The sequence below is a fragment of the Pyrus communis genome, chromosome 6 (assembly GCF_963583255.1).
Source record: "Pyrus communis chromosome 6, drPyrComm1.1, whole genome shotgun sequence".
NCBI classification, from domain to species: domain Eukaryota; kingdom Viridiplantae; phylum Streptophyta; class Magnoliopsida; order Rosales; family Rosaceae; genus Pyrus; species Pyrus communis.
The window spans coordinates 14391112-14418481 of NC_084808.1; the positions used below are offsets into that span (position 1 = coordinate 14391112).

The 27370-nt window shown below is 35.6% G+C and overlaps 4 protein-coding genes and 2 long non-coding RNA genes across 6 annotated transcripts; 4 read left to right on the plus strand and 2 right to left on the minus strand.

Moving 5' to 3' along the window:
* LOC137735902 (uncharacterized) lies at window positions 1–1758 on the plus strand. Its single transcript, XM_068475254.1, has 3 exons — window positions 1–269; window positions 1162–1302; window positions 1461–1758. The coding sequence occupies exons 1-3, from the start codon at window positions 6–8 to the stop codon at window positions 1545–1547; spliced, it is 492 nt and encodes a 163-aa protein (XP_068331355.1). The 5' UTR covers window positions 1–5; the 3' UTR covers window positions 1548–1758.
* Window positions 1759–2005: 247 nt separating this feature from the next.
* Window positions 2006–4216, minus strand: LOC137736556 (uncharacterized). Its single transcript, XR_011068767.1, has 3 exons — window positions 4149–4216; window positions 3680–3824; window positions 2006–2499 (listed from the first exon to the last, which is right to left on the minus strand). It is a non-coding gene; the product is annotated as an uncharacterized lncRNA (long non-coding RNA).
* A 4738-nt stretch (window positions 4217–8954) lies between these two features.
* Window positions 8955–9467, plus strand: LOC137736090 (uncharacterized). The gene is made up of 2 exons (XM_068475425.1): window positions 8955–9084; window positions 9250–9467. The coding sequence occupies exons 1-2, from the start codon at window positions 8955–8957 to the stop codon at window positions 9465–9467; spliced, it is 348 nt and encodes a 115-aa protein (XP_068331526.1).
* Window positions 9468–16322: 6855 nt separating this feature from the next.
* On the plus strand, window positions 16323–18306 carry LOC137736091 (uncharacterized). The gene is made up of 2 exons (XM_068475427.1): window positions 16323–16799; window positions 18295–18306. Exons 1-2 carry the CDS (start codon window positions 16323–16325, stop codon window positions 18304–18306), a joined length of 489 nt encoding a protein of 162 aa, XP_068331528.1.
* Window positions 18307–22025: 3719 nt separating this feature from the next.
* On the plus strand, window positions 22026–24173 carry LOC137736530 (uncharacterized). Its single transcript, XM_068475786.1, has 3 exons — window positions 22026–22583; window positions 23489–23719; window positions 23878–24173. Exons 1-3 carry the CDS (start codon window positions 22086–22088, stop codon window positions 23962–23964), a joined length of 816 nt encoding a protein of 271 aa, XP_068331887.1. The 5' UTR covers window positions 22026–22085; the 3' UTR covers window positions 23965–24173.
* Window positions 24174–24305: 132 nt separating this feature from the next.
* On the minus strand, window positions 24306–26775 carry LOC137736531 (uncharacterized). Its single transcript, XR_011068762.1, has 3 exons — window positions 26636–26775; window positions 26124–26268; window positions 24306–24908 (listed from the first exon to the last, which is right to left on the minus strand). It is a non-coding gene; the product is annotated as an uncharacterized lncRNA (long non-coding RNA).
* Window positions 26776–27370: the final 595 nt, after the last annotated feature.

The window sequence follows — 27370 nt, forward strand, 5'->3', positions numbered from 1 at the left end:
CCGTGATGACTCTCTTCTACATTGTTTATAGTGGAAAACCTTTTTGTAACGGGCAGTGCAGAAAATTTATCAAGGGAGTTTATTTCGCATGTGTCAAATGCTTTGACGATTATGCCACTGATGCCACCAACACGTTCAATGTTTGCCCTGCATGTTATGCTGATGGCAAATATGTCCATGGCCACGACAAATTCCTTGATAACTTCCTGCTTCTTCAAAGGAACAGGATGACAGCTTTGAACCAGCAAGCAGCGTCAGTCACTAATGAGGTACGTATCCAATCTTTTTGCTTCCGTTTGCTTTTATCATATTAAATCTATTGTTCTATATTACATATGAGCAATATCTAATTCCTTCGTTTTCCATTTGCTTGAACAATTTGTGCACCTTTGTTTTATTATTCTCCCTAGGAAGAACGTGAAATTCACCAGCATATCAACTTTCTCCTCTGAATTTTTCTCTAAATACCATTTCCTCGCAACAAAATCAAAACAAGAACTAGATGCATTGGACAGTACAATAGCAGTGAATCCGTGGCATGCATCCTCAACCGACCATGTTATACATTAACAAGGAATTAGATATTAAAATCCACTTGCTTTTGAAGCATAAGTCTAAAGTGAAACTCTCAAAAAAAAAAAACAGAAAAAATATTGTTAGATGAGTTACAGTCCTTACATATTTTACTGATTTGACTTCGGAATCATCTGGAAAGGGAAAAGGATCCTCTCCGGACCCAATCCCACCGGATCCTTCTTCTTTAAGGGCCGAGTTGGCGTCGTAGTCTCTCCTGAGCTGGTTATCGACAACGTCGCAATAGTTGTCGACGACTTGTGGTTATGAATTTTTCCAAAAAACAAACAAAAATGGTGAAGAAGAAAAGGTTATTAAAGAAGAAGAATTGAAGGAGACGAGGAAGCAGAAGAAAAACTACAGAGAAAACAGAAGAAGAAGGAGGATCCGAAGGGATTGGGTCCGGAGAGGATCCTCTCCCCCGGGAAAGTGTCCAATATTTTCATTTCAGCTTCATACAACTTGTCTTGTCCAAAACAAGAAATCATAGAACTTTAATGAATTTTAGAGCTGGCCTTGGTGGCCCGTGCCGATAATTATTCAGCAATTTTTGTTTATTAATTAATTCTCTATTTTATGTAATGCTAGTCAAAGGCACCCGAGTATGGAAGTACATCGGAGACAAGCAATTCGTCTTCTCCAGCTCCTCAAGCCCCTCCGGCTCCTCCTCGTCCACTTACACCTCATACATACAATGCAATGGTTCCCGTTAATCCAAGGCCAAAAAATGTAATTAGATGCCATTCTCCTCTTTCTTATTATTATGGACAGCCTAGCATTCTCATACATACGTACGTACGTACTTACGTGCATATAAATTCTTAACATATTAGACTTCTTAATTGCTGACTCAGTAACCATTTTTGGGTGCGCGTATTAATTTTCAGAGTGCCGGGAGGAAAGCATTGAAGACGATAGAAATGCTACTGGCCCTGGGAAATATCTTTGCTGCCACTCAGTGCACCATCATGTGAAGATATTCGACCAATTATACCAAGTTCAATCAACCTGGCAGTTGTAAGCAAACCAAGTTTTCTGATTGTAAAGAAATAATCCCCGACACGTTGGAAACTCATTTTCATGTTTCAATGTCCTCGTCTGTGTTTTCCTTGTTGAAAAATATTAGTATTTATGGTTATTTGAGTTTGGTTTTGATGAATAATGATTTTTAGTGATTCGTCTTTATTCTTTTTGTCAACTTATTGTTCTCTCTCCTTTGCTTATTTAGCTTAATTCCGGTCCCTTATCAGCGTATTTGTTAGTTTGAAAACTTTGATTCAAGTCTGTTATTATTTTACCCTAACAACTCATCTTAACAATATGTAATATGTCCAGTTAATTACTATCTCCAGACTTATCCATATATTAATTAACCCCAATATAAACCTCCCAAACCTATCATCTACATATAAATATAAAGAGAGACGAGAAGGAGTAGTTGGTGTTGATGTGCGGAGTTTAGATAGACCTGAATTGTTTTGCCAAGCTTATGATTATCAAGGTGAGTGGTTTATGTAATGTGTTGCAAATACTAGACCATAAACTACTTTTCATAGCATTCAATACATGCCATAAAAAGTATTTCATAGACTTTTCTCCAATTAAAAGAAAAGAGTCGCAACAATGTAAATTGAAACAGAAAGAAACGGAGTTAATTCACCTACGAGATCAACCTAGCTAATATTGCAAGAGGCAAATGATAATGCACAATGGCATGGGACATAAACCTAAAGTACGAAGGCCAGAAAAAAATTTAATTACCCTTCTCTATTTCCTCCATCAATGAGCTCTGAGAATGAATCATACTTACCTTCTGAGTTCTGAGAATGAATCATACTCTGGAGTCTGCCTTGCCATGTTATCAAAGGAATGGCTAAACCACGATGTTTCTCCCTCCATGATCAAGAGGAGTAAAGTGAAAAGAACCTGAACACAAATATAAAACAAAAAAATTCTTATCTAGAAAATACAATACACAAAATTATGTTAATGAGATTCTCTTGCCATTACATATTTGTTTTGAAACCCATGGTCCAAACCAATACGAGTCGGAGACTCAGACCAATTCAAAATTGACAAATTAACGATGGCATATCAATTCCAGATGACAGCTACATTTACTCTCTCATCTAATATGATTGACTGATTCACGACACAATAATCATCAGACAATACTGCTCACTTCTACCTTTAATAATTACATAAGGGGAATGAAACATGATTCCGATTAATCCAAAGGCTACACATAAGCAGAAATCTATCCACCTTCCAAGATTTTTATTCGTTATTCCCACAGCAAAGATTCATTATCCAGAATCCAAATCAATATTCATTCTAAAATAAACGACTTGGTAAACCTTCAGACACTCCAATTGAAAAGCAAAACAAAAGAAAGGACTGTAGATGCAGCCAGAAAGTACATACGGTCTAGGCAATTGAATACCGGAAATTCGATACAGGAAAATCCCATATCTTCAAAATTATGGATGTGACAGAGAACGCAGCATAACCAAATTATATCTTACAGAAATTCTATCTCGTACCAAAACAGAAAAATCAAACACACAACTAGTGAACCACATGTAAGATTGCATGCAATGATGCAAACCCAGAAGAGAAATGATATCAAAATAACACTTCTCAGCAGCATATGGCCAATACTAATTGCAGAAGTTTACAACCCACATCCAAAACAAGAGCAACAAAATAAAAAAGGGGCCTTTATAATTAGATTTGAAAGCAAAAACTTGTGCTTTTTCAATGAAATCAAACCCTAAGAGAGATTTGCGACTTCAAATATATTCAATAAAGTTAGATGAAAAGCTATTAGTTCCACTTGAGAAGGGTTATTTTTTCGTCTTTCTTACAATAAAATGGCGTATGCGCTGTTGTATGCATTGAGATTTGTGACTTCAATTCATTTATAGTACATTACATACTACTAGAGAAGGGTGATTAAAATTTCAATTCAATCTGTAGAACTAATTCCATCTGCAGAATTCAATCACCAACCAAGAAACTAAAGCTGACATTGGAGAAGTCCTATATTTTGCTTACTGGAAAAGAAAACAATCGACGAAAAAGAAATGCATATTAGTCCACTGACATTTTATGGTTGTTAAACAGAAGGTTTCATGCTGGCAGTTTCGCCAAGGATGATTATATTGTTGACATTCCCACTTCCATCCCTTTCAGATGGGGACGATGTTGAAAGCTGACAATCCCCATTAACAATGAACTTGTAGTAATACCTGCAGAACATCATCTTATCATTGCTTAAAATGAAAATTAGATGAGCTCATCGTGCGACCTTTTCAAGATTAGCTAGTCTAACAAAACTTAAAAAGATTGACAAGAAGCAATGCATTAGATCTCATGTTTTTATTCTAATCTTAAAAATCAAAATAACGCAAAGATTTTCGCTTACTTTCCTTTCTAACTACAGCCGTAGCATATTACTATCTTGCATTTAAAAGCGATTTGATAATTCTGATCTGAGCTTCAGCCATGCAATTAAACGTCAAAAAAACTAACCCTAACCAAAATTGAAAATTAATTTACCAACATTATAATACCTTGCTTCCAATGACGACTACGGCTGCGTAAATCGGAGATGCAAATTGTGGAACCAAACTTGAAGTTTTGGAAGGATCGGCTCAACCTTGACCGTTGGACATGGAAGCACGAAGAAGAAAGGATAAACAGTAGAGAGAAGAAGAAAGTACAAATTATTTCTTTCTTTTGTTACCGTTACAACTGAAAGGCCAATCCTTTTAAAGCCGAATACCACACCTCAAGGCTCAAATGTGTGAATGCCAGCTCGCAATACAGAACAGACTTATTTAAATCTAGCCCAATAACTAAAAGCTATTACAAATTGGCCCAATTTCATTAATTGTATAACATTCTAGCTACCCGTAACTTTTCAAATAAACCAAAGCCTACCTAGGCTAAAGGGCTTGTCAGTACCAAAAGTCAAACACCACGTTCTCCATTCCATCACTTAATATTTCAAAAGCTCACGGCACCTCATGTTAATTGCCTGGCCATCATCTCATTTTTTACTATTTATCCCAAAGAGCATCTCAAATCTTTGGTTTAGTGTCATTATTATTCTCTCCCTCTGTCTTAACACCCTTCACTGCTTTACTTGCTAACGTTGTATAAATTCATTGGCAGGTAGTTAGAGATCCTTTTATCTATGTAATTCTCTTTTTTCTGTTTTTTATGTATAAAAGAAATCTAATTAAATGTTAGTTCAACACCGTCATGGTAAGATCGAGCACGAAATGCCATAGCTAATGGGTTGATTTACCTTCATCTATAAATAGAAGCAAAGCCATTCATGCTCAGGACCTTTATCAAAGTTTAAACTCTACGATTCAAAACTTCCAGTGATTTTTTAATCCATCCAATTCTCAAATGCTATCCAAAGTCAACTCCAAAACGATCACACTGATCAAAATTGTTTACTACTCTGCTACTTCGTAGTATAATTTCCACCAAGTTTTTTCGTCTCCAAGGTCCAATTTGTCCTACTTCATCCAGTCCAATATCAAATCTTACTAGTGAATCCAATGTTTTCCACTAAGTTTTCCGGCCTTGTTTAGCATTGTCCTGCCTCTCACGGTTAAAAATCTTACTAGCTAGTTTACTATTTCTTCATATTTTAAGTGTATTTCACTTTAATTCAAGAATGAGATGATTAAAAACATTTATCTTCTTTTTCTTTTATTCATTTCAGTTCAAGACAAAAATAAGTGAACATCACACTGAAAACCTAAAGTCATCGATTTTCGAGGCATATAAAAAACTTGTGCACGTCTATTTTACTTTTGATGTACCTTTTAATGGGTTGTCCTATTCAAACAATATTTTTTACTTCTCACAAATTTCTGGTTAATTTTTTACACATTCCGACCCGGAATGTCTACTTGGACTCCAAAATCAAGTTGTGTTGGCGGACGGACCTGGACGGTGACGAGACCATAAAGTGAAGTGTAGTGGAAAAAGGATGTGAATAAATTTAAACCTAAAAGTGTCTAATCAAAAGAATGCGTGGATGAGCAGTATTGAACACATTTCACACGTGATGTCAGAGCATAAGACAGTATAGTAAATAGGATGAGGGTTATACCACTAAAGATAACCATCTCCTAAGATTTGCCAGAATCCTCGTTTACACGTAAGCAAACCCATTAAACCTGAAGGAGCGAAAAACAAAGTTGAGTGGGTCAGCAAAACATCGTTTTGTACAAAACCCTTTGTTTTCAAACATACTAACCCATCGTCGTAAAACAAGTATAGTTTTCTTAAAATCCTACTACGTATAAGTATGAAGATTTAATGCATACCAACAATATATAATAGAAATATGCAAAAACAGGAATAATTCACAACAATAGAAATATAGGCATGTGCTTGACAAATATACTAGCACGCAAGTCGGAGTCACCTATGGCTCATCAATCTATACTAGCACACAAGTCAGAGTCACCTAACGTGACAGGCTGGGTGTAATAATAATATACGTTCTAGTGCTACGATCACGTAAATCTTGCACTAAGTGCAGTCACCTGACCTGTACGACAGGCTAGCACCTAACTTGGATCCAAGATGAACATGCGGTGTAAGAGGTGAACATACACGTGAAGGCTGGCCCTAGCCCCGAGCGAGAGCACTAACACCAGGGTGTAGTAATGATGAGCTAACTATATGAATAAATGAATGCCATACAATTCAAATCAATATAATAAACTCACTTGAATTTACCTGCGCGTGCCGTAGAATCATTTTAGTATTCTACCACAGTACTATATATATAAGCAGGTAAAATGCGTATGAATATGCCATAGCCATTTTAATTCCAATCACAAAGCAACATTTACCAAACTAAACTAAAATTATGGCATAATAGGCGTAAATCCATTTAAATGCATTTGTGGAAACTATAATTCATATATATATAAAAGTAAACTGCCCACTCATAAATATGCAGTCGAAACGAAGCCTCCGAGCCTTACTTAACCTCATACGTCCTCGGGATACGTTTCCCCTATATGTGAAATTACTAATTAACTTAGTTTAATAACACATAAACGGAAACTTAAATAAAACCTCCATACATTATTCAAACATAGGGTTTGAATATACGAAATCGATCCACTCGACGTCATAGACCTACACAAAATTTCAGAATAATTTTTGGATGCCGGACACGCCGCCACTCCTCGGCTATGGCACAGCCACACGCACCAGCCACGTAGAGCTGACAGAGGCCTAACAACCGTTAGGAATATTCCATTAAAAGGTAACAGAAGTTAACGGCGTTTATGAACACGAATTTTCCTAAAACAAGAATACGTGTACAAAATATATTTTGTATTAATGATTTTGGGGTTACAATCTCTTTTACAATTTGACCCTCTGATTCTATCTTCGTAAGTGTAGATCTGTGAATAAGTTGTTGATCCAAAGGGCCGTCGGGGCTTGGTCTAGGGATGAACAGTTGTGTGGATTTGTTGATGTTGTTGATCCAAAGGGTTGTCGGGACTTGATCTTAGGATGAACGATTGATGAACGGATCTTCAAGGGGTTTTGGACTTGATCTTGAAGAACGGGTATGTGGATTTGTTGGTTTTGTTGATCCAAAAGGCCGTTGGGGCTTGATCTTAAGATGAATAGTTGATGAACGAATCTTCAAGGGCTTTTGGGTTTGATCTTAAAAGAGGATTTGACGAAGAACGAAGAGGGCTTTCTTGATCATTCGGGATTTGCTTGAGAGCTTTAGAGTTTCAAAGCTTCAAGGTTTTGGTGTGATGTGAATTGGTCTCTTTTCCTCTTTTTATCCCTTGATGGAGAAGCCTATGTATAAACTTTGAGAGTGAATCACCACCATCCATTTTTTTGGTGATGTAGGTGAAATAAGTGGAGTTGGTAGGTGAAGTAAGTGTGTGATGTGAGTGAAATGAGCGTGTGATGTAGGTGAACTGAATAAAGGTTGTAATTTTAATGCATTGGTCAACATTTATTTCACTGAAATTTCAATGTCTACAAATGCCCCCACTTCAAGGCGCGTCATATACATGCGATTGTCACGTGTAGAAGATGTGTTTTGAAGTCCCTTAATGTAGATGTCGATATAAGGGTCGTTGAGGCTTGATTTTGATTGGGCTGGAAATTTCTTCAAGGGTCGTCGGGACTTGATCTTGAATTCAACTCGAAGATTTTCTGGTCCTCCAATCGTTGATTTTCCACAGGCTTAATCTTGAACTGGGCTAGAGGGTTTTCTGGTCTCATCCAAAGGTCTGAACTTACTCCTTTTATCTGGAACTAAATTTGATTCAAGGGTGGTGAACACTTGATTTTGAATCGGACTTGTGATCTCTTCAAGGGCCATCGATGCTTGATCTTGAATGAAAATAGCACGAATAGCGGTTTCAAGATTCGGACACATGGCAGGCAAGCACAAGGTGGAGGTGATGGCCTGTTTCTTTGTTCAATCTTTCCAATTCATATTAAAGAAGGTTAAGGGATGAATCACTTAATATTTCAAAAGCTCAGAGCAACTCCACCCCAAAAGACTTTGCGCTAGCACCCAACCCATTTATCCACTTCAGTGAACAGGTAATAGACCCTAATGAACAATAATAGGCCAAAGCATCTCCACCCCAAAAAAAATGTGTTGGCACCTAGTCTAAAAATGCATTGGCACAAACGATCTCCACCCTTACAAAATGCGCTGGCACCCAGTCCATTTAAAATATCAAATAATTTTTTTATAAAATAATAAATTTAAAAAATAGTTTTAATTTCGGATAAGATTTTTAACCAATCTCGTCACACCACGTGTCATTATCCAAACGTACTATTTTGTGAATAGACTTCTGCTAACATTTTCAACCAATCCCGACAAGCCACATGTCACTTCCTGTTTACAATAATTTAGGCAGGATATCGATAAGATTTTTAACCAATCTTGTCATGCCACGTGTCATTATCCGAACGTACTATTTTGTAGATAGATTTCTGATAAGATTTTCAACCAATCCTGACACGCCACGTGTCACTTCCTGTTTTCAATAATTTAGCCAAGATTTCAATAAGATTTTCAACTAATCATGTAGTACCACATGGCATTGTCCAAAACCTCATCTTTTTTTTTTTTTGTCCATATAAACCCTACATCCATCCTCACACTAAACTCAATCTTTTTTTTTAGCTCAGAATTCTTCTTTATCGTTTTCAAATCTTGAGTTCTTACAATATCTTCTTCAAGGAGAGTGTATAAATAGTTGCAAGAGTAGCAGAAAAGGTTGTTGGCACAATAGGATGAATTGGTCAATCTTGACAAAGGTGGAGGTGGAGATGAGGCCTTCGCAATGGAGGAGGATGAGGATGATCACCATAGAAGGCGGAGGGCCTCACATTCCCGCCGTATCATGAAAGTTGTAGGTCAGATAGCCAAACCGAGACGTGCGGCAAACATCAATAGAATAAGGAAAAGACGAGGTAAAGATCGCTTGGAAGATTATTTTATTCCCAACAGCGTTTTCCCTGATCATGTTTTTAGACGTCGTTTTAGAATGCAACGAAGTTTGTTCGATAAAATCATGAGTGCTGTTTGCAACCATGATCCATATTTTGTGCAAAAAGAGGATACTTTTCATGTTCTAGGTCTTATTCCTGAGCCAAAAATTATGGCTGCCTTGCGAATGCTTGCATATGGAGCATCTACAGATCAAGTGGATGAGATCGCAAGGATGGGAAAAACAACTGTTCTAGAGTCCCTGATGCGGTTTTGCTCTGCAATTAAAACCATCTACACCAATGAGTACCTTCGGAAACCCACACCAAGGGACATGCGAAGGATTCTGAGGAAGGGTGAGATGTGAGGCTTCCCTGGCATGATTGGAAGCATCGACTGCATGCACTGGACTTGGAAAAATTGTCCAAGTGCGTGGCAATGAGCTTATGGCGACAGAAAATGAGCCAAAAGCATCATTTTGGAAGCGGTGGCTTCTTTTGATACATGGATTTGGCATACTTTTTTTGGTGTTCCAGGAGCTGAGAATGACCTAAATGTCCTTACTCAATCTCCAGTGTTTGACGAACTGCTACAAGGAAATGGGCCGAGATGCACATATTGGGTTAATGTTAATAAATACGATGGACCATACTACCTTGCAGATGGCATTTACCCAAGGTGGTCAATATTTGTCAAAACAGTGCCACATCCAAAGAGTGAAAAAGAAAAACACTTGGCAAAGTGTCAAGAAGGGTGTAGGAAGGATGTCGAGCATTGTTTGGGTATCCTGCAAGCTCGTTGGGCGATTGTCAGGCCTGCAGCTAGAATGTGTGATGTCGAGGCTCTTCGATCCATCATAATGACGTGTATTATTCTCCATAATATGATTGTTGAAGACGAGTATGATTATGATGTCGTCGATGAATACGAGCCAGATCCGATGAACAACTCAAGAACACAAATCTACTATGCTCATGACTGGACCGAAGATCCCGTGCAACATGAGCTGTTGAAATGGGATGGACGTTACAATGAATTGATCGTTCAGCGGTACACTTCATTGCAAGAGCCATACTGGCACATAACCCGACAGAATGACTTGATTGACCACCAGTGGGGATTGCACGAAGGCGAATAAAGTGTAGTCATTTTTGGAAGAACTACCTTTTTTCTTTGATGCCTTTTTACCTTGAGGCCTGAGGGACTGACGAGTCGGTTGGGTCTCCGGCACTTTTTCAGGCGTCCCTTCCGTGTCTTCAAATGTGTTGGCTTCTTGTTTGGCCGTGTCTGCTTCTGGCGAACTGTGTAGACCCATACTGTGCATGACAACTTCTGGACCGGTTGCCACAATTTTGTATCTAGGGCAATCTTTGACAATTTGCCAACATTCCCATTTGTTGAATGATTTGTTACGGTTCTTTGCATTGTAGAATGCTTGTGCTTGTAGTGTCTATAAAAATGTGGGATAAGATAGTATTAAAAAATACGGGTGTAACACAAATAAATAAATTAAAATATTGATGGGCGTGGAATGCATATAAATTACATAAAAATTACAAAGAAATTACATAAAAATTGCATAAGAAATTACATATGAAATTAAATAAATTAAAATATTGATGTGGGTGGAATGCATATAAATAAATAAAAATATTGTTACCTGATCCGCTAAACTTTTCCCACTACGCAGATTACCGGAAGCATGAGAGATGTAAAGGATGCATTGAGTTTTTTCCAATGACCTTGAAGACCTTGACTAGATCTGGCATCTTTTCCATGTACATCGCAAAACGATATCGTAATTTTACTCCACATTTCTGGCTTATCCATCTCATTACCCGTAATCGGGTCATGAGTAGTGTGAACCCAACATTCACACAATGTAACATCTTCAATGAGCTTCCACGAAGTCATTTTTTTCTCTCAAAGTGTACAAAATATTCAAATGTAGAAAGTGTAGAAAATATTGAAATATGGCGTAAGGTGGAAGATCAGGGTTAGGTATTTATAGAAAGAAAAAAATAATTTTTAAAATTTTTTCTGTATTTTTTAAAAAAAAATTTCACAATTTTTAATAAATTTTAATGTTGTAATTAATCTGGACCGTTGGATTTGAAAAATATTCAAATCCAACAGCCAACGAGCTGCCATGTGGCCAATGGTCAAAATTCTGACCGTTGGGCCTTTTTTTTTGTTTTATTTTTATTTTTGGTGAAAAAAATGTGGACTGTTGATTTGTGATCGGACAATCCATTTTAAAAGTCAAATTTAAATTTTTTTTACCGTTAGAAATCCAACGGCCTACAAAAACTAGCCGTTGGAAATCCAACAACTCTGAGGAGGGCCACGTAGCCCTCATCTGGGTAAACACAAGTGGGTTGACAAGCGGGCCCCGCCACCTGCACCCTTGTCTCTTACCCGCGCCTAGTCGCAAGTGTTCCGCACGCGCCAGCCAAATAGGTTGGCTTCTGGGTCTGTCCGAAATGGGTTGGCCTGTTGCCTGGCGTGGGCTGGGTGCCAGGCTGTTTTGCGGGTTGGAGCACTTGGACAGGGTGCTGGCCTTTGTTTTGGACAGGGTGTTGGGCTATTCCACCTCCGGTGGAAGTGCTCTCACGACACCCCCATGCTAATTGCCTAGCCATCATCTCATTTTTTACTAGTTATCCCAAAAAGCATCTTAAGTCTTTGGTTTAGTGTCATTATTATTCTCTCCCTCTATCTTAGCACCTTTCACTGCTTTACTTGCTAACGCTGTATAAATTCATTGGCAGGTAGTTAGAGATCCTTTTATCTATGTAATTCTTTTTTTTCTGTTTTTTATGTATAAAAGAAATCTAATTAAATGTTTGTTCAAGACCGTCATTCATGCTCAGGACCTTTATCAAAGTTTAAACTCTACGATTCAAAACTTCCAGTGATTTTTTAATCCATCCAATTCTCAAATGCTATCCAAAGTCAACTCCCAAACGATCACACTGATCAAAATTGTTTACTACTGTACTACTCCATAGTATAATTTCCACCAAGTTTTTTCATCTCCAAGGTCCAATTTTTCCTACTTCATCCAGTCCAATATCAAATCTTACTAGTGAATCCAATATTTTCCACTAAGTTTTCCGGCCTTGTTTAGCATTGTCTTGCCTCTCATGGTTAAAAATCTTACTAGCTAGTTTACTATTTCTTCATATTTTAAGTGCATTTCACTTTAATTCAGGAATGAGATGATTAAAAACATTTATCTTCTTTTTCTATTGTTCATTTTAGTTCAAGACAAAAATAAGTGAACATCACACTGAAAACCTAAAGTCATCGATTTTCGAGGCATATAAAAAACTTGTGCACGTCTATTTTACTTTTGACATACCTTTTAATAGGTTGTCCTTTTCAAACAATAGTTTTTTACTTCTCACAAACTTCTTGTTAATTTTTTACACATTCCGACCCGGAATGTCTACTTGGACTCCAAAATCGAGTTGTGTTGACCGACGGACCTGGACGGTGACGAGACCATAAAGTGAAGTATAGTGGAAAAAGGATGTGAATAAATTTAAACCTAAAAGTGTCTAATCAAAAGAATGCGCGGGTGAGCAAGATTGAACCCATTTCACACGTGATGTCAGAGCATAAGACAGTATAGTAAATAGGATGAGGGTTATACCACTAAAGATAACCATCTCCTAAGATTTGCTAGAATCATCGTTTACACGTAAGCAAACCCATTAAACCTGGAGGGAAGAAAAACAAAGTTGAGTTGGTCAGCAAAACAACGTTTTGTACAAAAACCTTTGTTTTCGAACATACTAACTCATCGCCGTAAAACAAGTATAGTTTCTTTAAAATCATACTGCATATAAGTATGAAGATTTAATGTATACCAACAATATATATTAGAAATATGCCACAATAGGAATAATTCACAACAATAGAAATATAGGCATGTGCTTGACAAATATACTAGCACGCAAGTCGGAGTCACCTATGGCTCATCAATCTATATTAGCACACAAGTCAGAGTCACCTAACATGACAAGTTGCGTGATATAATAATATACATTCTAGCACTACGATCACGTGAAGCTTACGCTAAGCGCAGTCACTTGACCTGTACGACAGGCTAACACCTAACTTGGATCCAAGATGAGCAAGCGGTACAGGAGGTGAACATACACGTGAAGGCTGGCCCTGGCCCCGGGCGGGAGCACTAACACCGGGGTGCAGTAATGATGAGCTAACTATATGAATATATGAATGCCATACAATTCGAATCAATATAATAAACTCACTTGAATTTACCTGCGTGTGACGTAGAATCATTTTAGTATTCTACCACAGTACTATATATATAAGCAGGTAAAATGCATATGAATATGCCATAGCTATTTTATAATTCCAATCACAAAGCAACATTTACCAAACTAAACTAAAATTATGGCATAATAGGCGTAAATCCATTTAAATGCATTTGTAGAAACTATAATTCATATACATATATATATATATATATATATATATATATATATATAAGTAAACTGCCCACTCACAGATATGCAGTCGAAACGAAGCCTCCGAGCCTTGATTGAACCCGTACGTCATCGGGATACGTTTCCCCTATATGTGAAATTACTAATTAACTTAGTTTAATAACACATAAACGGAAACTTAAATAAAACCTCCGTAGATTGTTCAAACATAGGGTTTGAATATACAAAATTGATCCACTCGACGTCACGGATCTACACAAAATTTTAGAATAATTTTTGGACGATGGACGCGCCGCCACGCCCCGACTATGGCACGGCTACACGCGCCAGCCACACAGAGCTGACGGAGGCCTAACGACCGTTAGGAATATTCTGTTAAAAGGTAACAGAAGTTAACGGCGTTACCTGACGCTGTTAGAATATTTCGTCAAAGTTGACGAAATATTCCGTCGTCTTCTCCGGTGGTCCTCGCCGGTCGCCGTCGTCCGCCGTTGTCTAAACTCAACGGAATTTGGAAATTTTCACCAGTTTCTGGGTAAAGTTTCAAACCTTCATATCTTCTTCATTTCTCAACCATTTTTTCCCAAAATTAATATGGAAATGAAGCTTATGAAGAGTATAATCGTGTTATACCTTTTTGAAGTCCAAAAAGTGGACGGAGGTGGTTTGAAAATGCCTTGAAAGGTACGGCCAAAACTAAGACTTCTTGAAATTGGGTGGTTTCATGTCAAAACTTCCTCAAACTTGTCTTAGGAACCTCAGGGAGTTGTGTAGAGGCTTCCCTGAGTCTTAAAACGTCGTGACTCGGTCTGAAAATCGTCAATCTAGAACTCACCGAGTCGGGGCTTCCGAGTTGGTGAGTCAAACCTTAACTAAACCGAGATCTGGTTACGAGTTGGAGCTTCCGAGCCTTTTGGTTGGTTTTATTAAACAAGCGTATACCGTGTTAAATAAGCAGACCGGTTAAATTAATCAGGCGCTTATTTAGTATGAGTGAACGTCAAACACCCAAGTCCGTATAACTAGTCCTATCTGATCCTTTATTTGATCTGCCAAACAGGGCCTTAGACTACTTGTACTGCAAGTTCAGAGTACAACCAAACCCCATAGAAAATTTAAAAGCAAAACTCTCACTTTATACTAATAATTCGTTACATAATGGTATTTTCTCTTAACTTATACAATGGCGGTCGCAGTGATATATCTGCATTATATTGGATTACAAATTACTTGAAAGGCTTTTCATTTATATGTCTCATTAATCCCTTTTTTTTTTCCTGAACTTGCAAATTGTGACTTTTTTTTTTCCTGTAGTTTGATTTGGTGTCTCAACTCAATCAGTTATTCAAGAAAATCGTTTGTTTGACTATTGTGAAGCTAGAGTCAAAACAAAAAAAAAAAACTTCGAATTTCCAAGAAAACGTTACACCAATCAAATCAATAATTTTGATGAAATGAATAACATGTGACACCAAATAAAAATAAACAGAGAAATCACCCACGGTTACAAATTGAAGCAAAAAATTATATTACAATCAAAACGCATTGTATAAACTATTAGCCTTTGGCACACACACATCTGTAGAGGTTACTTGGATTTGCAAACTCTTCAAGGACATAGCATTTCCTCTTTCTAAAGTTCTTGTGCTTTGGTGTGACAATGTATCTGCCATCTCTCTAGCATCTAATCTTGTTTTCTATGCTAGAACCAAACACATCGAAATTGACTATCACTATATTCGGTAACTAGTCCTAGCTTCTCTTCTTCAAGTTCGATTTGTTCCCAGTCATCACCAAATTTCAGATATTCATACCAAATCCTTGTCCAAAGCTCGATTTCAGCTTCTCAAATCCAAGCTTTCCCTTGGTACTCCTCCGTTCAGCTTGAGGGGGTGTAAAGAGACAAATCATTCTCAACAGTCCAAGTCATCAATACAGTTAGCAGTAGAGTCAACAGTTTCTTAGTGTAGAAGTTTTGTTTGTTGTAACTGCATTATAACTAATCATAGATTAAGGTTAATTAGTTACGTTTGTTAATAACTAATGTTTATTAACTGATTTGTATAAATACCCAAATGCAAATCTTTTAATCAATGAGAAATATATTTTTAATATATCTGCATTAGATTGGATTACGAATTACTTGAAAGGCTTTTTCATTTATATGCCTCATTAATCTTTTTTCTTTATCTTTTATTTCTGAACTCGCAAATTGTGATTTTTTTTTTCCTGTACTTTGATTTGGTGTCTCAACTCAATTAGTTATTCAAGAAAATCGTTAGTTTAACTATTGTGAAACTAGAGTCAAAACAAAAAAAAAACTTCGAATTTCGAAGAAAACGTTACACCAATCAAATCAATAATTTTGATGAAATGAATAACATGTGACACCAAATAAAAATAAAGAGAGAAATCACCCACAATTACAAATTGAAGCAAAAAATTACATTACAATCAAAACGCATTGTATAAATTATTAGCCTTACCTAAAAGTAATACGTTTTTTTTTTTTTTTTTAAGTTTTCAATGAAAGTAGCACGTAATTCAGCTTCTTATTGTTTGGAAGCTTCAAGTTTGAAGACGAAAACCCCACCACCGAAGACTAATGCTACCAACCATATATAGCACGTAATTAGGCACATCACAAGCGAAAGTTCCTTGAAACCTAACCTCATCCATAGTATATATACCACATTCTGACTTCCCTGAGTGCAACTCAATTCCAAGAACATAGTTTTAAAATGGAGGATTTGCGCCAAATAGCATTTGCATACTTCAAGGATGCGTCGAAGCAAATTCAACAGTTGGTAGATGAGTTTTTCTCCGAAATGGATGTTGACGGGAATGACCGAGTGAGCTTGCAAGAGTTCACGGAATACATGGAGAGGGATGAAGATTGCAAGCATCTGTGTAACTCCCTTTTTTTCGACGAACTTAAGAAGGAAGGACATGAAGAGCTTGATTTCATGGACGTGATGACTCTCCAACCTTTTTGTAACGGGCAGTGCAAAAAAATTATCAAGGGAGTTTATTTCGCTTGTGTCAAATGCTTTGACGATTATGCCACTGATGCCATCAACACATTCAATGTTTGCACTGCTTGTTATGTTGATGCCAAATATGTCCATGGCCACGACAAACTCCTAGATAGCTTCCTGCTTCTTCAAAGTAAGAAGATGACAACTTTGAACCAACGAGCAGCGTCAGTCACTAATAAGGTACTTATGAATAGTATCGTTCTATTTTACATCTTTTTTCCAACTCGAACCATCCACCTTCGACCTAGACCCATTATTTTAGGCCCAAGCACTAACATATTAATTAAGAATCTACGACAGCTGATACAATTTGATTATAGGAATAAAAGATGTTATTCTTACCATTTATATGTATCATCTCTCTAATAGAGATAGTACTCATATGTTTGGTGGCTCTATCTCTATTAAAAAGATGATACAAATAGATGGTAAGTATAACACTACTCTACATAAAATTGCTAATCGCGTACGAGGCTTTGTTTGGTGTTTGGGTCGTTTCTGATACCAACCTATAGGCTATAGTGTGTTGGTCGTCGGGAAAGTATAATTTCTTTTTCTGAAGTGTGGACTACTAGTACTGCCAATACAATGACCAAAATGAAATTTCGAGTAAACTACATTGACCGTTGGTAGGCCTGGCAATTTCTGACACGACCCGATAACCCGACACGACACGACACGAAATTAAGAGGTGTTTGGGTCGACACGATAACGAATCGGGTCTTATCGGGTAACCCGATAAGCACCTGTTAAGATAACGGGTTGGGTCGGGTATACACGTGGGTAAACACGATACACGATAAGCAGAATATTATTTTTATAATTTTATAACCCTAAAAAAATACTGTAATAATTATATACGTTAATTTTACAATTTTATACCCCTAAAAATTACTGAAAATTTGATATTACCCCTTGAAACTATATTTTCCTCTACTAAAATCCATCTGCTTTTGTTTTCTTGAATAAAGTCCATTGACTAGCCTCCAATTAAACAAATTCTTTAATTAAGTTTGACTTTTCAAATTGTGTATTTCTCGAATGCCTAAACTACCCCTATTAATACTTGGATGAGGTTTTTGGATCAGTTACTTGTTATATCCATTTAATTAATTTTATATATTTTACAAAATAATTCATGCCATTCATTGTATATTCAATGTATTAACTTTCAAATTGTTATAACGTGCCAATTGAAAAATAATAATACTAATTTCATAATTTTGTGCATTACATATATAAGTTAATTTACCTACCAACACAACAATAAACCTAAAACAGCTTCGGCTAATATTCCAATCCCTAATACACAAAACAAAAGCTATATGTTCCGCACAATTCTTACCTACAAAATAGTCTAATTTACCTATTACATCAAACCAAAATTTAAAGGGTCTAGTTTACTTTCAAAATGGTCTAATTTACCTACATGATTTATGTGCATTAGATTAAAAGTTTATTTAATTGCCTACAAGCACAAACCCACAACATTCGAACATTATCTAATATCACTATTTTTTTTTTTTGGAATAGGTAAATTAATTTAAATGTAGGTAAATTAGTATAATATTAATAATTAGGTAAATTAATTTAAATGTAGGTAAATTAGTATAATATTTTATAAGTAGGTAAATTAATTTAAATGTTGGTAAATTAGTATAATATTTGTATGTAGGTAATTACATGATTCAAAATGCAGGTTTATTAGTATAATATTTTATAAGTAGGTAAATTAATTTGTATGTAGGTAATTACATAATTCAAACAATATTATTTTTTCCGTACAAGATTGTCTTTCTCTTTTAAATTTGGTAAATTAATTTATATATGTTGCTAATATTTATGATACAAGAAAGGTAAAATATCCATATGGATTTAATTGCTCATCATAATTAGGATGAGTAATAACATTTATTGACCAAATTAGGATTCTATGGCATAAGTTGTAATTGTATTGTAATAGTTGGTCATATATTTATCTACATGGAAGGCTATTTGAAATTTGGGTTTTATTTGAATGTTTAAATTTAGATGGGTTTTTATTTGAAAAATAGGAGTTTCAAGGGTCTATATCTAAAGAACCCTAAAAATTATAATAAATAAATATATATATATATATATTAAATTAACTATAAAATTTATAATAATTATAATAATTATATATACTATAATAATTATACCCCCAAAATATTAAGTCTATCTATACTAATTATATATATATATATATATATATATATATATTAAATTTTATAAAAACTATAATGCATATTAATTAATAATTTAATATGCATGATCAATCATGCATTTGCCAACTTGCCGTCCTTTTTGGAAAAAAAAATGGAGGGAAAATGATGTTAAGAAAAGTTGAAAATAAAACAAAAAAGTGAGGGAATTAGGGAAAGATGTTGGAGGGAAAAGTGAAAATGATAAGAAAAAGTTGAAAAGGAAACAAAAAAGAGAGGGAAAAATGAAAATTAATAGAAGTGGTGATAAATTTTTTTTTTTTTTTAAGTTATTAACTTTTTATCACACACATGACTGTCATGACATATCTCACTATTTTTATAATGAACACGTGACACGTGATGTATGTACTATTCCGTGTACCAGTCAATTATAATTTATACGTACAAAATAAATAGATTTAAATCTACTTAATAAATATATATATATACACACACACACACACACGGAACTTGATTGATGGCATACGAATTCTCCAAAAACTAATTTCAACGATCCAAACCGTCAAAATTGTTTGTATATGCTTGGAGATCACATCAGCAAAAAATCACAAAAAAAAAACATTCAGAGATCAAGTAACGGGACAAAGCTTTTCAACGGTTATAAACGAAAAATCACGATTTAACGGTTATTTTAACTCCGATTTTGATGATTTTTTATAACTACACTCCTTGACCCTATATGAATACAATGAATGAATTCGATCTTCAATTTAAAATATTTACACAAGTGGATACCACAAAATCTTATGTTATACTTAATAAAAGTATAAATAAACTCTAAGTGTTAGTCAATCTATCGTTTTACGAATTCTCCAAAACTAATTTCAATGATCCAAACCGTCAAAATTGTTTGTATATGCTTGGAGATCACATCAGCAAAAAATCACAAAAAAAAAAACATTCAAAGATCAAGTAACGGGACAAAGCTTTTCAACGGTCATAAACTAAAAATCACGATTTAACGGTTATTTTAACTCCGATTTTGATGATTTTTTATAACTACACTCCTTGACCCTATATGAATACAATGAATGAATTCGATCTTCAATTTAAAATATTTACACAAGTGGATACCACAAAATCTTATGTTATACTTAATAAAAGTATAAATAAACTCTAAGTGTTAGTCAATCTATCGTTTTACGAATTCTTCAAAACTAATTTCAACGATCCAAACCGTCAAAATTGTTTGTATATGCTTGGAGATCACATCAGCAAAAAATCACAAAAAAAAAACATTCAGAGATCAAGTAACGGGACAAAGCTTTTCAACGGTTATAAACGAAAAATCACGATTTAACGGTTATTTTAACTCCGATTTTGATGATTTTTTAGAACTACACTCCTTGACCCTATATGAATACAATGAATGAATTCGATCTTCAATTTAAAATATTTACACAAGTGGATACCACAAAATCTTATGGTATACTTAATGAAAGTATAAATAAACTCTAAGTGTTAGTCAATCTATCGTTTTACGAATTCTTCAAAACTAATTTCAACGATCCAAACCGTCAAAATTGTTTGTATATGCTTGGATTTTCGAGTGTAGATATAGTACTTGAACGAGAAATGTTTTAATGTTTTGAAGTAATATTTATGTGGCAATGTGTGGTATGTGCAAATTTTTAAAATATATATTTTTTTCTTAACGGGTCATAACGGGTCGGGTCACTTTACCCGTTGGGTAAAGTGACACGACCTGTTAAGGACCCGTTAAGATAACGGGTGTGACACGACACGACCCGTTAAGATAACAGGTGTTACACGAAAACGACACGAACACGATAGACACGACCCGTTTGCCAGGCCTAACCGTTGGTGCGATTCTATCTTTTTATTTGGCAAACCTTCAAGTTTCAGCCATATTACCATAGTTTCGTGGACAAATAAAAAAAATATTCTCAATTGGATCTTGTCTACGTCGCTCAATTATTGAAGTTAGTTAATGAAAAACGAGTAGATGAGACGAAGTACACATTTTAGACTACTTGTCATGCAAGTTCATAGTACAACCAAACCCCGTAAAAATTTAAAAGCAAAACTCTCACTTTATACTATACTAATAATTCTTTACATATTGGCATTTTCTTTTAATTTATACAATGACAGTCGCAGTGATATATCTGCATTAGATTAGATTACGTAATACTAGAAAGAACTAGCAATTTGTGTGACTTTTTTTATGTCTAGGTCGTCGGGAAAGCATATTCTTTTTCTATGAATGCGGACAACCAGGACTGCCAAATACAACGAAATTTCGAATCGACTACATTGACCATTAGTCGATTCCATCTTTTTGTTTAGCAAACTTTCAAGTTTCAATCCATATTTACCATTTTCGTGGACAAATAAAAAACTTATTCTCAATTGGATCTTGTCGGCATCCCTCAATTATTGAAGTCGGTTAATGATAAGCGAGTACTTGTCCTGCAAGTTCAGAGTACAACCAAACCCCATAGAAAATTTAAAAGCAAAACTTTGACTTTATACTAATAAATAATTCGTTACATATTGGTATTTTCCGTTAACTTATTCAATCGGTTGCAGTGATATATATCGGCATTAGATTGGATTACGAATTACTTGAAAGGCCTTTTCGTTTATGTCACATTAATCTTTTATTTTTCTTTCTGAACTTGCAAATTGTTACTTTTTTTCCTATAGTTTGATTTGGTGTCTCAACTCAATTAGTTAGTCAAGAAAATCGTTAATTTGACTATTGTGAAACTAGAGTCAAACCAGAGAAAACTTCGAATTTCGAAAAAAAACGTTACACCAATCAAATCAATAATTTTAATGAAATGAATAACATGTGACATCAAATAAAAATAAAGAAAAAAATCATCTACAGTTACAAATTGAAGCAAAAAATTACATTACAAACAAAACGCAGTGTATAAACAATTAACCTTAACCTATGTGTTCGATCGATTACGTATTAATCAATATTCGATTGATATTGATTTTGATTGGTCTGAGGTTATCGACAAATAAGATTTGTCTAAGTCACTTCCTTTCTTTTTGTCCAAGTTACTTTGTTTATTGTCAATAAAAGCTGCGCGTAATATTTAAGCTACTTACAGTCACATCACATGCGAAGTTTCCTTGAACCTAACCTCAAAGCCCTAATCCATAGTTTGCCTATAATACCACATTCTGATTTCCCTGAGTGCAACTCAAATCCACATCTAAGAATCAAGAAGATAGTTTTAAAATGGAGGATTTGCGCCTAACAGCATTTGCATACTACAAGCATGCGCCGGAGGATGTTCAACAGTTGGTAGATGAGACTTTCAAAGAAATGGATGTAAACGAGAACGACTGTGTGAGCTGGCAAGAGTTCACGAAATACATGGAGATGTATGGAGATTGCAAGCATCTGTGTAACTCTCATTTTTTCGACGAACTAAAGAAGGAAGGACATGAAGAGCTTGATTTCATGGACGTTATGAGTCTCTTCTACATTGTTTATAGTGGAAAACCTTTTTGTAACGGGCAGTGCAGAAAATTTATCAAGGGAGTTTATTTCGCCTGTGTCAAATGCTTTGAAGATGATGCCACTGATGCCACCAACACGTTCAATGTTTGCCCTGCTTGTTATGTTGATGGAAAATATGTCCATGGCCACGACAAATTCCTTGATAACTTCCTGCTTCTTCAAAGGAACAGGATGACAGCTTTGAACCAACAAGCAGCGTCAATCACTAATGAGGTACGTATGGATAATATCGTTGTATTTTACATCTTTTTGCTTCCGTTTGTTTTATCATATTACATCTATTGTTCTATATTACATATGAGCAATATCTAATTCCTTCGTTTTCCATTTGCTTGAACAATTTGTGCACCTTTGTTTTATTATTCTCCCTAGGAAGAACGTGAAATTCACCTGCATATCAACTTTCTCCTCTGAATTTTTCTCTAAATACCATTTCCTCGCAACAAAATCAAAACAAGAACTAGATGCATTGGACAGTACAATAGCAGTGAATCCGTGGCATGCATTCTCAACCGACCATGTTATACATTAACAAGGAATTACATATTAAAATCCACTTGCTTTTGAAGCATAAGTCTAAAGTGAAACTCATAAAAAAACAGAAAAAATATTGTTAGATGACTTATAGTCCTTACATATTTTACTGATTTGACTACGGAATCATCTGGAAAGGGTAAAGGATCCTCTCCGCACCCAATCCCACCGGATCCTTCTTCTTTAAGGGCCGAGTTGGCGTCGTAGTCTCTCCGGAGCTGGTTATCGACAACGGCGCAATAGTTGTCGACGACTTGTGGTTATGAATTTTTCCAAAAAGCAAACAAAAATGGTGAAGAAGAAAAGGTTATTAAAGAAGAAGAATTGAAGGAGACGAGGAAGCAGAAGAAAAACTACAGAGAAAACAGAAGAAGAAGTAGGATCCGAAGGGATTGGGTCCGGGGAGGATCCTCTCCCCCGGGAAAGTGTCCAATATTTTCATTTCAGCTTCATACAACTTGTCATGTCAAAAACAAGAAATCATAGAACTTTAATGAATTTTAGAGCTGGCCTTGGTGGCCCGTGCCGATAATTATTCAGCAATTTTTGTTTATTAATTAATTCTCTATTTTATGTAATGCTAGTCAAAGGCACCCGAGTATGGAAGTACATCGGAGACAAGCAATTCGTCTTCTCCAGCTCCTCAAGCTCCTCCGGCTCCTCCTCGTCCACTCACAAAGGCACCCGAGTATGGAAGTACATCGGAGACAAGCAATTCGTCTTCTCCAGCTCCTCAAGCTCCTCCGGCTCCTCCTCGTCCACTCACACCTCATACATCCAATGCAATGGTTCCCGTTAATCCAAGGCCAAAAAATGTAATTAGATGCCATTCTCCTCTTTCTTATTATTATGGACAGCCTAGCATTCTCATACATACGTACGTACGTACTTACGTGCATATAAATTCTTAACATATTAGACTTCTTAATTGCTGACTCAGTAACCATTTTTGGGTGCGCGTATTAATTTTCAGGGTGCCGGGAGGAAAGCATTGAAGACGATAGAAATCCTACTGGCCCTGGGAAATATCTTTGCTGCCACTCAGTGCACCATCATGTGAAGATATTCTACCAATTATACCAAGCTCAATCAACCTGGCAGTCTTCCTGATTGGAAACAAATAATCCACGACACGTTGGAAACTCATTTTCATGTTTCAATGTCCTCGTCTGTGTTTTCCTTGTTGAAAAATATTAGTATTTATGGTTATTTGAGTTTGGTTTTGATGAATAATGATTTTTAGTGATTCGTCTTTATTCTTTTTGTGAACTTATTGTTCTCTCTCCTTTGCTTATTTAGCTTAATTCCAGTCCCTTATCAGCGTATTTGTTAGTTTGAAAACTTTGATTCAAGTCTGTTATTATTTTACCCTAACAACTCATCTTAACAATATGTAACATGTCCTGTTAATTACTATCTCCAGACTTATCCATATATTAATTAACCCCAATATATTATCCTAAACCTCCCAAACCTATCATCTACATATAAATATAAAGAGAGACGAGAAGGAGTCGTTAGTGTTGATGTGCGGAGTTTAGATAGACCTGAATTGTTTTGCCAAGCTTATGATTATCAAGGTGAGTGGTTTATGTAATGTGTTGCAAATACTAGACCATAAACTACTTTTCATAGCATTCAATACATGCCATAAAAAGTATTTCATAGACTTTTCTCCAATTAAAAGAAAAGAGTCGCAACAATGTAAATTGAAACAGAAAGAAACGGAGTTAATTCACCTACGAGATCAACCTAGCTAATATTGCAAGAGGCAAGTGATAATGCACAATTGCATGGGACATAAACCTAAAGTACGAAGGCCAGAAAAAATTTAATTACCCTTCTCTATTTCCTCCATCAATGATATCTGAGAATGAATCATACTTACCTTCTGAGTTCTGAGAATGAATCATACTCTGGAGTCTGCCTTGCCATGTTATCAAAGGAATGGCTAAACCACGATGTATCTCCCTCCATGATCAAGAGGAGTAAAGTGAAAAGAACCTGAACACAAATATAACACACAAAAATTCTTATCTAGAAAAAACAATACACAAAATTATGTTAATGACATTCTCTTGCCATTACACATTAGCGATCGCGAGATTAGCATCACTAACAATATATTTGTTTTGAAACCCATGGTCCAAACCAATACGAGTCGGAGACTCAGACCAATTCAAAATTGACGAATTAACGATGGCATATCAATTCCAGATGACAGCTATATTTACTCACTCATCTAATATGATTGACTGATTCACGACACAATAATCATCAGACAATACTGCTCGCTTCTACCTTTAATAATTACATAAGGGGAATGAAACATGATTCCGATTAATCAAAAGGCTACACATAAGCAGAAATCTATCCACCTTTCAAGATTTTTATTCGTTATTCCCACAGCAAAGATTCATTATCCAGAATCCAAATCAATATTCATTCTAAAATAATCGACTTGGTAAACCTTCAGACACTCCAATTGAAAAGCAAAACAAAAGAAAGGACTGTAGATGCAGCCAGAAAGTACATACAGTCTAGGTAATTGAATACCGGAAATTCGATACAGGAAAATCCCATATCTTCAAAATTATGGATGTGACAGAGAACGCAGCATAACCAAATTATATCTTACAGAAATTCTATCTCGTACCAAAACAAAAAAATCAAACACACAACTAGTGAACCACATGTAAGATTGCATGCAATGACGCAAACCCAGAAGAGAAATGATATCAAAATAACACTTCTCAGCAGCATATGGCCAATGCTAATTGCAGAAGTTTACAACCCACATCCAAAACAAGAGCAACAAAATAAAAAAGGGGCCTTTATAATTAGATTTGAAAGCAAAAACTTGTGCTTTTTCAATGAAATCAAACCCTAAGAGAGATTTGCGACTTCAAATATATTCAATAAAGTTAGATGAAAAGCTATTAGTTCCACTTGAGAAGGGTTATTTTTTCGTCTTTCTTACACTAAAATGGCTTATGCGCTGTTGTATGCATTGAGATTTGTGACTTCAATTCATTTATAGTACATTACATACTACTAGAGAAGGGTGATTAAAATTTCAATTCAATCTGTAGAACTAATTCCATCTGCAGAATTCAATCACCACACAAGAAACTAAAGCTGACATTGGAGAAGTCCTATATTTTGCTTACTGGAAAAGAAAACAATCGACGAAAAAGAAATGCATATTAGTCCACTGACATTTTGCGGTTGTTAAACAGAAGGTCTCACACCGGCAGTTTCGCCAAGGATGATTATACTGTTGACATTCCCACTTCCATCCCTTTCAGATGGGGACGATGTTGAAAGCTGCCAATCCCCATTAACAATGAACTTGTAGTAATACCTGCAGAACATCATCTTATCATTACTTAAAATGAAAATTAGATGAGCTCATCGTGCGACATTTTCAAGATTATCTAGTCTAACAAAACTTAAAAAGATTGACAAGAAGTAATGCATTGGCCTGATAGAAAATTCAACACTAAGAGTTAACGAAAAGCATTAGATCTCATGTTTTTATTCTAATCTTAAAAATCAAAATAACGCAAAGATTTTCGCTTACTTTCCTTTCTAACTACAGCCGTAGCATATTACTATCTTGCATTTAAAAGCGATTTGATAATTCTCATCTGAGCTTCAGCCATGCAATTAAACGTCAAAAAAACTAACCCTAACAAAAATTGAAAATTAATTTACCAACATTATAATACCTTGCTTCCAATGACGACTACGGCTGCGTAAATCGGAGATGCAAAGTGTGGAATCAAACTTGAAGTTTTGGAGATGCAGATTGATAAAACCCAGCCAAGGATCGGCTCAACCTTGACTGTTGGACATGGAAGCACGAAGAAGAAAGGATAAACAGTAGAGAGAAGAAGAAAGTACAAATTATTACTTTCTTTTGTTACCGTTACAACTGAAAGGCCAATCCTTTTAAAGCCGAATACCACACCTCAAGCCTCAAATGTGTGAATGCCAGCTCGCAATACAGAACAGACTTATTTAAATCTAGCCCAATAACTAAAAGCTATTACAAATTGGCCCAATTTCATTAATTGTATAACATTCTAGCTACCCGTAACTTTTCAAATAAACCAAAGCCTACCTAGGCTAAAGGGCTTGTCACCACCAAAAGTCAAACACCACGTTCTCCATTCCATCACTTAATATTTCAAAAGCTCACGGCACCTCATGTTAATTGCCTAGCCATCATCTCATTTTTTACTATTTATCCCAAAGAGCATCTCAAATCTTTGGTTTAGTGTCATTATTATTCTCTCCCTCTATCTTAACACCCTTCACTGCTTTACTTGCTAACGCTGTATAAATTCATTGGCAGGTAGTTAGAGATCCTTTTATCCATGTAATTCTCTTTTTTCTGTTTTTTATGTATAAAAGAAATCTAATTAAATGTTTGTTCAAGACCGTCATGGTAAGATCGAGCA

Coding starts and splice junctions, on each gene's coding strand:
- LOC137735902 (XM_068475254.1), top strand. CDS start 6: ATGACTCTCTTCTACATTGTTTATAGTGGAAAACCTTTTTGTAACGGG. Junction 270..1,161: donor CAGCGTCAGTCACTAATGAG/GTACGTATCCAA, acceptor ATGTAATGCTAG/TCAAAGGCACCCGAGTATGG. Junction 1,303..1,460: donor TTAATCCAAGGCCAAAAAAT/GTAATTAGATGC, acceptor ATTAATTTTCAG/AGTGCCGGGAGGAAAGCATT.
- LOC137736090 (XM_068475425.1), top strand. CDS start 8,955: ATGGAGGAGGATGAGGATGATCACCATAGAAGGCGGAGGGCCTCACAT. Junction 9,085..9,249: donor TAGAATAAGGAAAAGACGAG/GTAAAGATCGCT, acceptor TTCATGTTCTAG/GTCTTATTCCTGAGCCAAAA.
- LOC137736091 (XM_068475427.1), top strand. CDS start 16,323: ATGGAGGATTTGCGCCAAATAGCATTTGCATACTTCAAGGATGCGTCG.
- LOC137736530 (XM_068475786.1), top strand. CDS start 22,086: ATGGAGGATTTGCGCCTAACAGCATTTGCATACTACAAGCATGCGCCG. Junction 22,584..23,488: donor CAGCGTCAATCACTAATGAG/GTACGTATGGAT, acceptor ATGTAATGCTAG/TCAAAGGCACCCGAGTATGG. Junction 23,720..23,877: donor TTAATCCAAGGCCAAAAAAT/GTAATTAGATGC, acceptor ATTAATTTTCAG/GGTGCCGGGAGGAAAGCATT.